This window comes from Chrysemys picta, chromosome 21, assembly GCF_011386835.1.
Source record: "Chrysemys picta bellii isolate R12L10 chromosome 21, ASM1138683v2, whole genome shotgun sequence".
In the NCBI taxonomy this organism is placed as follows: Eukaryota; Metazoa; Chordata; order Testudines; family Emydidae; genus Chrysemys; species Chrysemys picta.
The window spans coordinates 14,827,554-14,844,102 of NC_088811.1; the positions used below are offsets into that span (position 1 = coordinate 14,827,554).

Consider the following 16,549-nt stretch of genomic DNA (forward strand, 5'->3'; position numbering starts at 1 on the left):
GATGGACAGGGAGATGGCTACAGAGTGGCAGCTGGGGCACAAGAGGGGAGCTGAGGACAGAAGGGGGGAGCTGCAGGTGTTGCCAATCAACCAGTCTGTTGCAAGGGAGGCTGCTGATAAGAAATGGTGGGGGCCACTGAGCTAGGGGAAATGGGCTTTCATAGAAACGTTCCAGTGGCACGTGGCCTTCAGCAATTCAAGCCCAACCCTACGGCCATTCAGCCCCCTGCCATAGATAGGAGGGGCTGGGGCTACTCCAGAGAAGGCTGCTGGAGGAATGGGGCCATTTCTGTATCCCTCTGAGGGTGACCAGATGTCCCAATTTTCTAGGGACAGTCCTGATTTTTGGGTCTTCTTCTTATATAGGTTCATATTTCCTCCCACCCCGTCCCGATTTTTCACACTTGCTGTCTGGTCACCCTACATTCCCTCAGCACCACAGCATCTGGGCCACTCCTCAAAATCAAACCCACTCGGAGACTCTGGCTCCCCCTTACGCTCGGAGCTGATGTCCAGAGAGGCTGGTGCTTTCCACGCCGCACTGGGGCACCTTGGGGACGCACACGGCTGGGAGAAGGACCCTCACGGCACCGCTCGGGAGAGTCTGCAGCTCCGAGGAGGTGCTGATGAAGACGGACACGCTTTCCAGCGCAGGGATCACACCCAGGTTAGCCACAAAAGCGATTCGCTCCAAATCCTCATCCAGCGCGATCCTTCCTGCACAGAGAGGCCACGGGGGAGAGACGTTCTGGGTAGACGCCAGAGAGGATGCTCCTCTCTGAGGCCACATAACTGTCCAGGTCTCCCTCCTCCTGCACCAGCCCCTGCTGCCGGTGGTAAGTGCATGCAATGGCTTTTCCTGTCCCCAAAGTGACCACGCCACTTCTGTTCAATACGCGTGCTCCTGACACCACGTCACGAGCCTGCATAACTGACAGCCCCTCTGGGATTCCTCTTCCCCTGCCCACTCCTCCCCTGGGCCATTCAAATCACAAGGGTCTCCTTACCGCTGCCATCCTGAGCTCTTCCATTGGGGAGGCTCCCGCTGTTCAAGTAACAGTCGTCTATTTTGGCTTTGTCTTTGATCTGCACGGTCACGGCCCGCCTGGAAACAACCGCTTCGAACCCAACCACGGTGGTGTACTCATCCAGTGGGTAGACAAAGAGACCTGCCACAGGGAAGGCTCTTAGAACAGCCACCCTAGGGGTGAGGTTTCCAACCACTCCCCACCAACGGTCCTGTGCTCTGGCGTGGTGGCCAAGAGGAGACATACCCTGTTAAAGGTTCCTTCCTCTGGCACCACCAGCGGCAGGAGCAAACACTGCGAGAGACAAGAAGCCTGGAACTGTAAGAAAAAAACACTAGGGGCCCAATCCTCTCCCAGCTCCAGCACCTTTGCTGTTCAAAGAGGCCAGAATTTGGCCACAGGTCCTCTGCTGAGCTGTCATCTGATAGCAGAGGAGAGCTCCGCTGGTTCCTACTCCAAGCATGCCTCACCCACTTTGGCACATGCCAGGGGAGGGCAGGGATGTGGGCTGGAGAAGGGGCAGGCTGGAATGCAGCTCTTCTTCACAAATTTTCAGCAGGCATATGGTCCCTTACGGACCGTAGCCAGCAGTTGTAAGTTAGAAGAGCCTTTAGGCTGCTCTAACCGATGCTAGGACTGGGGCCAGGGCTGGAGCTGCCATGTCTTGAGAATCAGGTGCCTGTAACTGACTCCCCAATACCCTCCATTATGCCAAGCGGCTCTCAGTTCAGGAGAGAATCTGGCCCTACGATTGCACCAGTAGCAAGCATTGTACCCTGTCCGTAACGGGGAGGCTGCCGAGCCGGACTCAGAGGCTGACATTAACACCAGCAGTGACCGGTCACCCATACTGACCCCTGAGCACCATCCAAGCTGCCTGCGCACCAGGGAACGGAACCTTACCTTCAAAGGGATGGGCCTCCGGGTTGCCGTAGGTCAGGGAGGCGGTCATCCCAAAGGCATAGCCGCTGACGCAAGAGGTGACCTCGGAGGCTGTGAGTGGGAGGGGGGAGCTGCTTGTCCGGTTAATGAGCCCTGGCATCCTGCTTATGGGCTCTGGGGGAGCTTGGGTGTCAGGACCTGCAGCAGACTGGAGAGAAGGGGGAGGACGTGAGACACCTGACAGAGCCCTGACTGCTAGAGCCCAAAACACTCCCGGCGCCTCAGACAGCCTTGGGGACAGGTAGCAGAGCTGATGACTGTCCCAGAAGCCAGTGTGCAGGGCAGCCTACACCTACCCCAGCAGGACCTGCCTCCAGGGGCCTGGACAGAGTTCATCGCAAAAGGCGGAACTGAAGAGGCCTCGGGGCTGAAGACAGGAATCCAGGCAACAAACACCGCTGGGTCCTAATCTCATTCTGCCGAGCTCCCCTCTCTTCCCTTTGCACGGTGAGGATGGGCCACAGCAGCACCAAGTGGGATGGTGCTAGTGACATGCCCGCCCCTCCCGGGACCCTTCTGCCCCAAGCTGCACCTGTAACGTTGTCTTTTCTAATGGGAGAGGAGGGCTTGTAGGGATAACTGATGGTCCCGGATTTGGCACTGCTCTCTCAGCTCCTTGCTGTGCCCACGGTGGCGTGCATCTCGTGGATCTGGTGGGGGGAGACAATGGCCATGGTTCTTCGCCTGTACGCTTGGGGGCTACAGAACAACTTTGTTCCCGCTTGATAAAGAGGAATTCGCTTCCTCACCGGTGACGGTGAACGACCAAGTCAGCCCATGGCATGGAGATGAGTAAACCATTCCCCCCGTGATGGGAAAGACACCATGAATCCCCATTCGCTCCAATACCTGGGATTATCTTAAAGTTAAATCTGCACGGACTGTACCAAGGGCATGCTGATATTTCAGGGGCAGGATCAAACTTCCTTCCAGCTGCTGTGCTTCCGCTTATAGCTTTCTATTGTGCAGAACTGGGTAACTTTCTCACACACACACCCCTCTGGCTTTTGTTTTCTTTGAAAGTGTAAAGTTTCTCCGTGATAACAAACTACAACCATGAACGTTCTATGAAAGAAAGAAACGTATGGAAATAGACAGATATTCTTTTCGGCCTATGATTTCTTTGCCCATTACCAGACAACACCACAACGCTGGCTATATTAATTCACCCCCCCCCCCCTGCATTTCAAGGCAAATGCAATGACTCCTCTTCCACACTCCCCCTGTCTCCACATCACGCCTGCAAAGTATGACTCAGTTCATTGCCTCCTTAGCAGAGCTGTTCATACTTAAAGTTGTTGCCTCTAATGCTTCTGTTAATTAAATTTTCCTTGCAACAGTTCTCGCTGCCAGCCTAACCTCCGCTTTAGCGAATCTTCTCCCAACATGTCTGTCAGCCTGACTGGCAGAGGAATTCAGAGAAGGATCTTGCGGGTACCTTTCCGTCCAGAACTCCCCACACTCGCTCTCGGGCAGGAATTCCCAGGGATAGCTGCAGCCGCACCGCTCCTTGTCTGGCTCTGGATGATTTACACAACGCTCTCTGTGAGCAAGGGGGAGCCAGCCGCAGGGAAAGACATCGATTTACCTCGCATTTCCTGGCCAACTCTGTGTTATTAAATGCACCTTTAGAAGCAAATGTCCCAAAAGGCAAATACAAGAAGTCATTAGGACCAGGAGCTCACCCGTGCCTTTGAGTGGCTTCACAGTGACCAGTACCCCAGCTAGTCAGATTACAGCTGGCTTGGGTGTGTCTACATGGGCTGCAATCACATACCAGGACTTCAGTGAGGACATTTCCTAAGAAACCCAGGAGCCTGCTGTGTGCAAGGATCCTCTAAACTAATCTGATAGATGCTATAAAGCCGGCAAGGGGGAAAGCCAGAATAGTTGTGCTGGGATACTGAGGCTAATCGAGCTACCCTAGCTACTGGGGGAGGGATAGCTCAGTGCTTTGAGCATTGGCCTGCTAAACCCAGGGTTGTGAGTTCAATCCTTGAGGGGGGCCAAGGATCTGGGGCAGAATCAGTACTTGGTCCTGCTAGTGAAGGCAGGGGGCTGGACTTGATGACCTTTCAAGGTCCCTTCCAATTCTAGGAGAAGGGATATCTCCATTAATTATTATTATTATTATTATTACCCAGACACACCGTCTCCAGATAGCAAAGGCCAGTCAGGACATTGGGGAAGTGAGATCTGCCAGGTCGGGGAGGAAGTAGGCTGAATCACCTGCCCTAAGGGAGGAAAATGGAAGAAAGAACTGAGTGAAAAAGGAAAATAGAAGGAAGGAGACAGGTTAGAAAGGCGGACAGAGGAGTAAGCCAGGCCTGGCAGATGGGATTTCTCTGCTGTGCCACATTGGAGAGGGGGGTTCAGTCTCCAGTCCTGAGACCTGATTCCCTCCTCACTTATACAAGTGCAGCTTCATTGGCTTCAGCGGAGCTACTCCTGATTTACACCAGGCTAAGTGGGGTCAGAATCAAGCGCCTGGCCTCCTCTTGTGAGCAGATGGAAGCTGGGAAGGAGCTCCCCCTGAGGAAGGAGCAGCTGTAGCATCGCCAACGGTGTCTTCTGTGCCTGCTTAACCCCAGCCAGCACATAGGGGCCCTGGGCGGTGAGGTGCTAGGAGGCAGCACAGGCTGTGTTAGAGCTAATGGGGACATTTGCTCCGTAGCGGCCTTGTCTCGCATCTTTCCAAAGGGCCAGACAGAGGACGCGAGACAATGACAAGTGCAGTGGCTTAGAGGAGGATGAGATCATTTATATTAGCTGCAGCCATCACAACTTCTAGTGCCATGGTTTGCTGATTCACAGTCCCTGAGAGCAAGAATCAAAGTGCTCTGGCCAGAGTGGAGGTGCATGAGGGTCTGCAATGAACACTGTCCCCAGCTATCTCAGGGAAGCAGGACAGCTGTGATTCTACTGCTGGGGGAGAATGTAGATGGGTTTTCAAGGGCACATGTAGGTTGTCAGCTCTTTGGGGCCTGGACTGTCTCTTTTGTTCTGTGTTTGCACAACGCCTAGTGCAATGGGGCCCTGAGTCAGGACGTGGGTTCCTAGGCACCATGGTGATGCAAACAATAACAATCCCATCTGGGGAGAGGGCTGGTGGCCATAATTATTATTATGTGTAGTATGACAGTACTTAGGAGCTGCATGCAGCCTCAGGGCCCCATTGGGCTTGGTGCTTACAATCCATATAGACAAGCCTGGGAGAAAGGGAGGTGTGATGGGATCTATAAACCCCACCCTGCAACCTCTAATAAAGGGTTAAGAGACCTTCTCAGCTGTGGCTAATTGGCAGACCATCAACAGCTGGGGAAAGAGCTGCAGACCAGGCACAAAGCGGTGGCCAGGGAGCCTGAAGAGGACTCTGTATCAGCTGTGAAGTGGGCAGGAAGTGGCTAGCGCTGGAAGGAGCCGCTCTGGGAAATGGGCCAGAGGCAGATGAAGGTAGGAAGGGGCCCAGGAAAGCAGCAATGAGTCGGAGGCAGCAGACCAGGGTCCCTGGGCTGGAGCCCATAGGCGAGGGCAGGTCTGTGTTCTCCTCCCTGCCAGCAGGAAAAGGGGTGTGAAAGCTCTCCTGTTGCAAGGGGTCATGGGCTGCTGGGCCCAGGGTGGGGCTGAAGACCTGGCATAAGGTCATTAGACTGTCTGGTTATTGGACTCTGTAGGGGTGGGGACTGTAAGTGATCTGTCTGGAGGGTGAGTGCTGAGACGGGGCAAATGGCCACCGGAGTTTCTGACAGGAGGTGCTACTGTAGCAGAGGCTGCTGCGTCATGCTGGCCATGAGGGGATGGACTAGCTGGTGACTGACACCCCCCCCCCCCCCGTGCCCCTCTCCCCACACACAAGAGATCCTCCTCCTCCTCCTGGCTTTACAGCTGGGGAACTGAGGGGATGTCTACCCTGCAGTTAGACACTGGGGCTGGCCCATGCCACGTGACTTGAGCTCGTGGGGCTGTTTAATGTGGGTGTAGATGTTTGGGCTCAGGCTGCAGCGTGAGCTCTGGGACCCTCGAGCCCGAGTCAGCTGGCTTGGGCCAGCCGTGGACGTCTAGTCACAGTTTAGACGCACCCTGAGAGAGCACGTGACTCTCACACGTGGAGTCAGTGGCTAAGCTGAGCTCCTGCATTCAAGGCCACTGCCTTCAGCACAGGCTTTCCTCCTGAAGAGAAGGGGATGAGAAGTGGGGGGTCCTCCTAGCTCCACCTACATCCCCCCGCTGCTCTTCCTGTGCACCCATTGCTGAGAGATGATGAAAGGGAAGCCTCTTCTGTACCTAGGCATGAAAAGATTTCCAGGCTGTGTCTCCGCTTTTCCCAACCTTTCCTGGTGGCCACAAGGGCTGGTGAATCCTACTAGCGTGGAGATATAAACCCCCCAGAGCAGACACCATGCTGCCTGCGGTGGCTCTGCTCCCCGCTGCGGCTGTGGGCGGCTGAGTGCTAACTAAGTGCTCCTAGCGCTCGCTCAGAGCCATTGACAAGGACTCAATGGCTCTCAAAAGAGAAGGATTTCTCATCCCCCACAGGGCCCAGCAGAGCAAAACACTCCTGGGCTCATTCACCGTCAAGTGGGCAGCAGCGACAGCATTCCCGTAGCCGGCTTCAAACCTGCGTGCCCCATCAGTCGTTCCCAAGTGGTGTCTTTTTCATTAGGCTCCTACTGGCTTCCCTTCCTCGTCCCATCCCCCTCCCTTCCAGGTCACACCAGTAGCTACAAGGAGCTTTGTTCTTCCAGGGGATGAGCCTTCTTTGTGGCTGTTACCAGAACTGAAACATGAACATGTTTTACTAGCCAGACCCGAGAGGCTTGGAATAGGCAATGCCTCAAGCCCACGCCCACAACACGGGCCTCCTTTCTGCAGGCCCAGCCTGGGAGCTAGGGAACCAGAGAGAACCACAAGGTCTGTCTGTGTCCAACAGCCTCACTGAAGAAACCCCTTTCTAGGCATGACACCCAAGTCCTGCCTCTTATGAGGGGGATGCTCAAGCTGCAGCCAGGTCTGAATTTGGGAGCGACAGGTGGAAGTATTCAGATTGACCCGGCACTGGGAGCCAACCTGCATTTCTTCCACCTCCTCAATGAGCCCACTGGTTCCCCTCCCCCAGCCAAAACTCTCCTGTCTGACTCTGTACGTCCCTTTTCCCCTGCAGCAACTGTCCTGGTTTGTCACTTGGAGAATCTGGTCGCTGTAAGGAAACTGGGAACCCACTGGAGAGGTGTGGGGAGAGCTGGGGGCAATGAGAAGGTTGAGAAGAGAGTCGGGGTCTATTGGAAGAACTGTGGAGATGGAGCTCCAGAGACACTGGGACTAGCTACGGGCAGTTATTCAAACCAAGCCTCTTAGAACCCTGAGATTCCTCCATCCCCTGCTGTATATACACGGCTGTTTCTATCCATGGCCTGCAGGAAGGCATTAGCATGCTAGGGCTGCACATTGCCAGGTTTTGAAAGCTCTCCTTGGAAAGAGGCACCAAATCCACCTACAAACACATTCAAACCCTCCGTTATGTGTTCAAGGGAAGGGGCTGTTAATGCGTTTTGAATAGGTTCAGTCTGTGGCCCCTCTCCTCCCAACCCGGATGAAGCATTTAGGATCTTGGAAAACAGAGAAGCACAGGGCAGCAGATCTCCGTGTTACCTAACATGAACACAAGCCACGGCCCCACCACCTCTGTGTTTGACCAATTCCCCGCCTGTCCATTGCAGCCTTGTTGTTGTTAGAAATGCCCCGTGCGCTAGGTGCTGCACAAACTCCTGGCGAGAGACAGTCCCTGCCCCAAAGAGTTCACTGTCTGAACAGACCATAGAGAGGGAAAGTGCCTCACCCAAGGGCACACAGCAGAACCAGTTTTAGAACACGGGTCTCTTGACTCAGGCCAAGTCTACATGGGTATAACGATGAGAAATCCACACCCCTGAGCCATGTAGTTATACCGACCTACCGCCTCTCGGGGAGGTAGATTAAGTACGCCGACGGGAGAAGCTCTCCTATCGGAGTAGTAGCATCTTCACTAAAGTAGTGCTATACGTGAAGACAAGCCCTCACAGTCTAATGCCCGATCCACGCTGCCTCCGTAACCAGCCTAGGATAGGACTGGTTATTATCTGCCTCAAGCTGCTCTCGTCTGTGAGGGACACCTCCTCAGACCTGCCTTAGGGCTCTAGCGGCACAAACGCTGCAACGTAACCAAGGAATCGCGCCGACGACTCTTTCCGCTGCTTCACCTTCCAAGGCCCTTAGTACAGCAAAGAGACTATGTCAAAAGCGGCTCTGCAAGACACTCTGCAGCTGATCGCATCTGAATGGAACGACTGCATGCTGCAGATTGGGTCAAGCATGCCATCAAGTGTATGCACGGGAGAGGAGAGAATAGGAGGACTAAATGAGAGAGAAAATGATGGAGGAAAATGATGGGAAGGATGGTTCTACCCTTCTCTGAGTCCTCAGTCAGACAGCACTGCAAGGGATTTTGTAGTGACTTGGTTAGGAGCAGTGGATGAGAAACTGCCCTCTCCACTCTGCTCTCCGCTAGCTAGAAACTCTGCCTACCATGATTCCCACTGTGCTCTCTGCTTTGCTGTCTGAGCCCTACGACTGGTACCTTCTGGCCTCATCTATGTTCCAGACACTGAGCTGGCATGATAGCCGACCTTCCCCAAGAGAGCAAAAGGCAGCCCTATTCCACCCAAAACCACAGAGCTGGCTGTGTCCTTGCACGCCCCCTTTTACCGGGCTCCCCTAATTACACATCCGCCGGGAGATACGGATTCACTTATGCGCGCAGCAAAGACTGAGTGTAGTGCTGGGGGAAAAGGTTTCATTCAAATTTGGCTTTGGGAGGGGGTTCCAAAAAATGCAGATTTGGGTCAACTGCAAAATTCTGTGAATGTGATACAAATTGTTTCAGTCAAAACAAACAAACAAAAATCTTTTGACATTTTCTAAGCAAAAATTTTCAATTTGCCACATCTATTTGTCTTGAAATTGACTTCAATTTTTATGTAATTTTTGTTGTTGTTTAAAAAGATCAAAAACATCCAAAATATTGCATTTGACCCAAAACATTTTTTTTGTTGGCCAAAAACTTGCTTTCGTTTTTCTACTTCAATTTTTCAGTTCAGCCAGTGAACTAACTGAAAGATCAGTTATTGGCACAGCTGTAACCAAAAGTAAAGTAGGGATGTCTGATCGGCAATGACTGTCCATTGACTAACACAGGGATCGTCATATCTACCTGCTACATTTTGCATAACAGAAAGTAAAGGGGAAAACTCAATGAAGATTCAGTGCTCCAGCAGTTGGCTGGCATTCCCTATACACAGCTGGCCAGCATGCTCCATACATCAGGCATGTTCCATGACTCCGCTTTCAAACTGATGGTGAGGAACTGCCAGTGGGGCAGTGAAGTGAAGATTCACTTGTGGTTGTCAGTCAAACTTCTGGATGCAAAGATGTTGCTGAGTATCAGAGGGGTAGCCGTGTTAGTCTGAATCTGTAAAAAGCAACAGCGAGTCCTGTGGCACCTTTAAGACTAACAGAAGTATTGGGAGCATAAGCTTTCGTGGGTAAGAACCTCACTTCCTGCATCTGAAGAAGTGAGGTTCTTACCCACGAAAGCTTATGCTCCCAATACTTCTGTTAGTCTTAAAGGTGCCACAGGACCCCCAGATGTTGTTGAGGTGCCTTTTCCTGTATTGTTGTTGGTCTGATCCTCTGCATACATAATGGTGAGGGAGTTCTATGGAGATGTGAGTTATTGTGCTTTTCATGTGGCGGGGTGACACTCTGGATGGTTTTATGGTGGATGGATGTTCCTCCGGTGGGGGAGTTTTATGGGCATGTGACTTGATGGATTGATATGCGAGAAGGGCAGCACGGACGTGCAAAGTACAGAGCCTTGTTTTCAAGAATAAATTTTATTACACACTAACAAGCTTGAAAGTAGCGTTTTACACCCACTTTGCACAGCAGCGAGGGCCTTTGCCAGTCACTGAAGTCTTTCTAGTGACTGCAATGAGCTTTGCGTCAGGTTCTAAGGGCCAGGTTTTTAAAGGTTAGTTGCTTACAGATGCAGATGGGTGCACTTTTGAAAATCCCATCTGCATCTTTAAGCCTTTAAAAATCTGCTCCTAAATGTCTCCTCTATTAAAGAGAGAGGGTACAGCAATCTCTTTAGGGCTTGTTTGCTTCCATCAAATGTCAACAGAAAGACAGACTGGATTGTGATTGCAGGTAGGCAAGAGCACTTGGTCCTCGCACAAAAGAACTTAGGCTTTTTGGTTTTTGTTTGTTTCTATGTTTGCACAATGGGTCCTAGATGCTACTGCAGTACAGTTAATAATAATGATGCCACAGCCTAGCGAATGGGCCAATAGATACAATGGAGTGTGACTCCTCAGGCAGCCAATATGGGATTGCTTGCAGGAACATTCCCTTATGTTTTTATGCTTTTGTCATGGTGGCTGCTACGTTGCTTTCTGAATGGCTGGTCCTGCTTGCAAGCTAAGCCAGCCACTGTGCACCCCCGTCTGAGTCCTGCCCCCCTCACTGAGGGCAGCAGCTGAAAGGAGGTGGTCGGGGAGGATGCCAGAATTTAGGAATGGCAGGGAGAACTGACCCGGGGGTTGGTTGTAACTGCATCCAGGCTGACCTCTCAGGCAGCATTAATAATCCAATTGATAACTTTAATATTTGCAACTGAGCTAGCATTTAAAGTGAGCCCTATTCTGCTAATCTGCACTCAGGATGATGGGACAGGACGGGACTTTTAGACCCTACATCAACCCCCCTTCCAAAAATGCATCCTGCTGCCTTCAGCATTTCCTCACTGCTGCCCCCAGCCTTTAGCATCAGAGGAGGCAAAGATGGAAAAGACCATGATTGGACAAGGGCCTTGTCTTCATGTATACTTATCCAGCACCTAGCACAATGCAACCTGATCCCGATTGACTCTTCAGTGCTACTGTAATATAAGTAATACGAAGGTCAAAGAGTCAGAACACCAGGCTTTTGGCTTCCGGTAAAGAGCAGATCTGATATTAAACTGTCTCTGTGCATGAACTAAGCCACACAATGCCCGACTGACCCCTGCCACGAGCTACTACGTTGCCACACCTCTGTGATGTTTCTGGGTTCTGCACATGCTACAGCCGCATCTCCCTGCTGAGCTCTGGGAACCAGAATTCTACTCTCGGGAGGAACTAGTTCAATGGAGCCCCCCCCCCAGTTGGAATTAAATGGAGAAGGGTCGTGTGCCACATCACAGAAATGCAGCCCTTCCTACAGTGGAACCCAGACGCTCTTTAACAGCACATGAGAATGCTATGCAACAGTTTAGGGCTGTAGGTGAAAAATACTGCATCCAATTGAAACTACAGGGGAAGTTTTAGCCAGGTGGAATATAATTACCCAGCCAGAAATAGGCCAAGATACCAAGGCTATCGCTCTTACTGTTGCAAAAAGTTCTTTGGGATGTTTAATGACCACAAGCACTCGGGATCTCCGTTATAAATCTTTTCAGAAAGACGAGCCCCATGACAGCACAACACCTCCCTAATGCCAGGCTGGGGTACTGGATCAATAATGACTAAGGGAATAGTGGCTTTATTAACTGTGCCATATGGGTTTCCTCAGGTCTCTTGTCCAGGAACAGACCAGGCATAGCCCTGAGATGTGAGGAGATCACCCCTCCAGATCTCCTCCACATTCGAGCTGCTTTGATGAAGAGAGAGACAGGTTTTCTTCTGCTGGGTAAATATTCCTTCAGCTTCATTTGTATCAATCAACACTGACATCCAGTGGCTTGTCAGGCTGATTACAATCGGGCATTTCTTGTGATCTATGAACATCTCTCCCGGGTTCTGTTGTCCAGACTAAAAACAGAACGGACCTGATGCATTATGGCCATTCGTTATTACTATCATGTCAAAGTGAATTCAGCGGCTGTTCCCACGGGATTGAACTGGAAAATGAAGCCCTATTCATCTGCAGAACCAGTAAAACATAGGCAATAATTGCATAAGCTTCCCAACACTGCCAGGCCAAAGCACCTCAACCCTCTTTTGGAAAGCTCACCCCCTAGGGATGAGAGGGAAGTTTTGTCTCCAAAGCCACTCAGACCCCTGCGGCCGCCAGCACGGATGCCAAATGGTGCCTTTGCTATATAGCACAGGATGTTCCTTTCAGCCATTTGTCCTTGTCAGAAGTCGGAGGTAAGCAAGGTCAAGCCTTGCCAGACGCCCAGTGAAAAGTGGAGCTGGAAATCTCATTTCCAGTTCAGGTAGACACACCCATGCTAGCTCGGATCCAGCCAGCACGCTAAAAATAGCAGTTCAGCCCTGGCCACAGGGCGTGGCAGGCTGCGCTGGTGCCCCAGTACATACCTGGGGATTGCCCCAGGGGTGACTCGCTTGTCCTGCCACGTGTGCAGCCGCTATTACACTGCCCTTTTCAGCACACTCTGTGCTAGCTAATATCTACCTCAACTGGCAACTACAGCTCCAGCTCCACTGTAGACCTACCCTTGGGGTAGGACTGCAACGCACGTGAAGATGTGATTGTAGTATGGGAAGGGACACCCAGGCTAGCTTTAAATTTGCTAGCGGGGTAATGGTAGTGTGCAGGCGGCAGCAGGGGCCACCAGAGCATGTCTGGGTGAGCTTGTTAGCCCCTGCTGCCCTGCCTACACTACTCTTATTACTGGATTAGAGCTAGTGCGGGTATGCTTACTTGTGCTTGCAGTGTAGACAAAGCCTGAGACTCGCCTTGTAGTTTTGCTTGGATATGGTATCTCTGTGTTGCCGTGTGCCGTTAAAAACAGCTGCTGTGTTTCACCTCCCCAGCAGGAGCTGCATTCTAAGGGTGGGTCTTGTAATACGGTGACATGCTGACAAAACACTAACAACACAGGGCTCCCTTAAAAGTTTTCTGGGTCAGTTGGTGATGCACGTTGTCCCCTATGGTGCTGGCTGGCCTGGCGATGGTCCCCTGCCTGATCTGGGGAGTGGATCGCCACTGACTGAGGTCAGAAGCTGCACATGCTCCAGGCTCTTTCCCAATACTGATTCTTCAGATTCTGGGGTGGGGTGGGGCAGGCAGGGGCTGATGGGCAGAGCAGCAGGCTGCAGCTACTGCAGGCCTCCCCTTCAGTGCCGTGGCAGCTTGGCCTCCTCTCCTCAAGTTGCTGGACATGGTGGAAGGGGCAGGGCCAGGACTCTGTGCTTTGTTTCCCATGTGCTGCGAGTGGTGATGATGGTTGGTGGAAGAGGCACTTGAAGCATTGGATTATTTAACCCTAGGCACCTTCTCCCCTAGATCTATCCCAGGCCCTGCCTCATAGTGGAAAGCGGTGAGCTCCCTGGGAAGGGTCACTGCCAGGCTGTATCCCACAGAAACATCCCTAGGAAGAGTCCTGCAGACATGGTTCCTGGCTGGCTTCAGTGTCTCTCTTCCTGGGCAGAAGCCCCACTCCAGACGTATGCCCTGCTGGAAGGCTGCCCTGGGCTGAGTCAAGAGCCAGGTCTGTTATGTCACTTACATGCTGGCAAAAGGAAGGGGGGGTGGCACACCTGGATGCCCATAAGGCACTAGAGCCCCTGGGTGTGGCCCTTCAGTGCCAGCCCTGCCCCAGGTGGCCTGACTGTCGGTGGGAAAGCAAGTCTTTGCCAGCAGATTTTCAGGAGCAATCTCCAGCCTCCCCGGGAGCCCCTGCTCTCCCATCCCAACCGTCCAGCAGCCCTGCCCGGACCTAGCAGGGAGGTTCTAGGCTGCTGCTGCCTGCTGGCCGTCCCTGCAAGCAACTGAGCTGCGCCGTGCTCTCTGCGAGCACAGTGGGTGTCATTCATCTCTGTCCTGCGGGGCCAGCCTGGTGCTTGGAGCTCCCGGTTCCCAGAGCCAGGCACCTGCAATAATCCTGCAGGAACAAAGGCAGGTGCGTCCCTGTGCAGCCAGCTCCTCTGGGATGCAACCGGAAAGCCCCGGGCCTCAGACCCACAAGAGACTGCCCCTTCAACCATCGCTTAGCACCAAGGATGGAGCCACTCGTCCCCCTGGATCAGCGGCCACCAACGTTGGTGCTAATTGGCCCCCTGGAAGGCTAGTCTAAGCAAAGCACTCAGGGCCTGATGGGGGCCAGGAGACGGGCCTGTGCTCTCACCCTTGTGTGTAGGGGGGGGGTGTCTTTTCAGGACAGAGGTGAGGCTCCTTAGCTAGGGGGAGAAGCTCCATCACCTGTTGCCTGTGGGCTGTGTCTGTCCTACTCAGGCCCTGGGTTCAGCCTTCAGGGCTGCCAAGGAAGCTTGCCACGGTGGGGATTAAAAAAACTGCTGGGCAGCATTCCCCCGCCACGCTGGATGGCAGCGGGGTGCTGGCACGCTCCTGCAGAAGCCAGGCCCTAATCACTGCAGGGGGAAGCCAGCTCTTGGCCCCAGCGGCCCGCAGTAGCTGGCAGGGGCAGAGGATTCCTGAGGGAGGATGGAGTAAATCAAGCCCCCCTGCAAGTAAGGCCCTTGCCGCCCCCCCCCCACACACACACACACACACACACCAGCAGGGGCTAGTGAATCTAACCCCACACACACACCCCAGCAGGGGCTAGTGAATCTAACCCCCCCACACACACACACACACACCCCAGCAGGGGCTAGTGAATCTAACCCCCTCCCCCCACACACACACCCCAGCAGGGGCTAGTGAATCTAACCCCCCCACACACACACACACACCCCAGCAGGGGCTAGTGAATCTAACCCCCCCCCCACACACACACACACACCAGCAAGGGCTAGTGAATCTAACCCCCTCCCCACACACACACACACACACCAGCAGGGGCTAGTGAATCTAACCCCCAACCCTCCCCCCCCCACACACACACACACCAGCAGGGGCTAGTGAATCTAACCCCCAACCCTCCCCCCCACACACACACACACACCCCAGCAGGGGCTAGTGAATCTAACCCCCCCACACACACACATACACACACCCCAGCAGGGGCTAGTGAAGTTCATTCTCCGCCCAGCGAGCGGGCAGAAGGCGAAGCGAAGAGGTCGTTGGGCTTTTCTTACCCCACCCCCGGCGGTTGTCACCGGCCCCTGCCTGTTCTGCCCCCGGCCCGAGGGCTGGGAGCACGTCCGTGCCCTGCAGCGGGGAGAGGCAGGAGAGCGGCACTTTGCCAAGCTGGGCTCGTGCGCGCAGAAATAGTGTGACCGGGATTTTGAACAGCACGGCGCTGCGCTGCGCGCTGCGACGAGGCACCGCGCAGCGCCTGGGAAATGCGCCCACGCTCCCCCCCTCGGGCCTGCGGAGCGGCCAGCGCGCTCCGGGAGCGGGCGCGGAAAGTAGCCGGCTGCTTCTCTTACCTTGGCTGGCGGGAGGAGGGGTGCGGAGGCCGGGATCAACTTCACACGCGCCTGCCGGCTCCTGCCATGGTCCGAGCCCGGCTGCTGGGGCGAGCGGCTGCCCAGAAAGCCCGGACAAGCCGGGAGGCGGCAGCAAGCACCGCTTCAGCCTCCTTTTGTCTCTGGAAGACAGAGAGACAGACCGATCAGGAGGCAGACAGGCATGGGGTGCGGGGGGGAGGCGATCTCTGCGCACGGAGAAACCTCAGCAACATGTGGCATTTAGCTATCCCAGCAAGCTTCCCCCCCCCCCCAGTGCGCATCCTGCCCATGCTCCCAGGGGGGTCCTGGCTCCATTGCTACCTCCCCATCCCACCGTCTGGATGTCGGGGCTGCCTTACCCTGCAAACTGCAGCAACATGTGTCCCTCTGCGAAAGCTCTACCGTTCCCCTCCAGCTCCTGGGGGCTGTCTGCGATCCTGGGAAGGCTTCTGCTTCACATAGCAGGGACCCAGCTCCGCTGGCAGCCAGTTGATTAACACACACTTTTCCAAAGCTGTTTGGGTGACCATCATTAAGTGGTGCCATTTGTTTTGTCAGAGAGAGAGGTAACCATGACAATCACCCTGTACACACACCACTGTCTTTCTCAGCACCTTCTCCCCCCCGTCCCCATCTCTTAAGGACATGGAGCAAGTCCTCAGTTTGCATCATTTCTCTCTGCTTTGTTGGGGAGCATTTCGCTCAGCAGCTGCAAGGGGACAAACAGCTGACACTCATTTGTGTGTCAAAATGGCCCGTCTCTCTCTGTAGCATTCACACATCTGTGTAGCCAGAGGAGATGCGACCGATAGAGCTAATGTACCTATGGTTCAATAATGTACCTCTTCTGACCATGGCATCTGGACAGATAAGATAAGCAAGAAGGCAGGCTGGTTGAGAAAGTAATAGGAGACAAATATTGCCCTTGAAATCGAGGATCACCCTTCTATCCCAAGGGTGAGTTTTTTTCATAGCAATCTATCAGAAAAAAAAAACCCCAAACATTCCTTTATTACATTTCTCCTCCCCCCGCTGCCAACACTCACCCTTAGCCTTTTCAAATAAAAGTGCTATAAATCCTCCCAAGCAGGATGTGTCGGCCATTATTGGCCTCCTCTGAGACTGTCCTGAGACCAGGAAGTTTGGCAAAAAATAAGATCTTCCCTCCTTCCCTCACCACACCGT

At 53.5% G+C, this 16,549-nt stretch overlaps 1 protein-coding gene and 1 long non-coding RNA gene across 4 annotated transcripts in view; one reads left to right on the top strand and one right to left on the bottom strand.

The window, feature by feature from the left end:
* The window catches only part of VWA5B1 (von Willebrand factor A domain containing 5B1), a 76,675-nt gene extending 60,525 nt beyond the window's left edge, over positions 1 to 16,150 (bottom strand). Inside the window, exons 1-5 of one of the 3 annotated variants that reach the window (XM_065574971.1) lie at positions 15,724 to 16,150; positions 15,344 to 15,504; positions 1,932 to 2,118; positions 1,008 to 1,169; positions 498 to 717 (exon numbers count right to left, since the gene is read on the bottom strand). In XM_065574971.1, the coding sequence (XP_065431043.1) occupies positions 498 to 717; positions 1,008 to 1,169; positions 1,932 to 2,070 (521 nt within the window). In that variant the 5' untranslated portion in view covers positions 2,071 to 2,118; positions 15,344 to 15,504; positions 15,724 to 16,150. Of the gene's footprint in view, positions 1 to 497; positions 718 to 1,007; positions 1,170 to 1,931; positions 2,119 to 2,502; positions 2,734 to 15,343; positions 15,605 to 15,723 lie in introns of those variants that run through there. The other 2 variants (XM_065574972.1, XM_065574973.1) reach the window with 2 other exon arrangements.
* LOC135976967 (uncharacterized) lies at positions 5,240 to 14,442 on the top strand. Its single transcript, XR_010594245.1, has 3 exons — positions 5,240 to 5,423; positions 11,616 to 11,732; positions 13,296 to 14,442. It is a non-coding gene; the product is annotated as an uncharacterized LOC135976967 (long non-coding RNA).
* Positions 16,151 to 16,549: the final 399 nt, after the last annotated feature.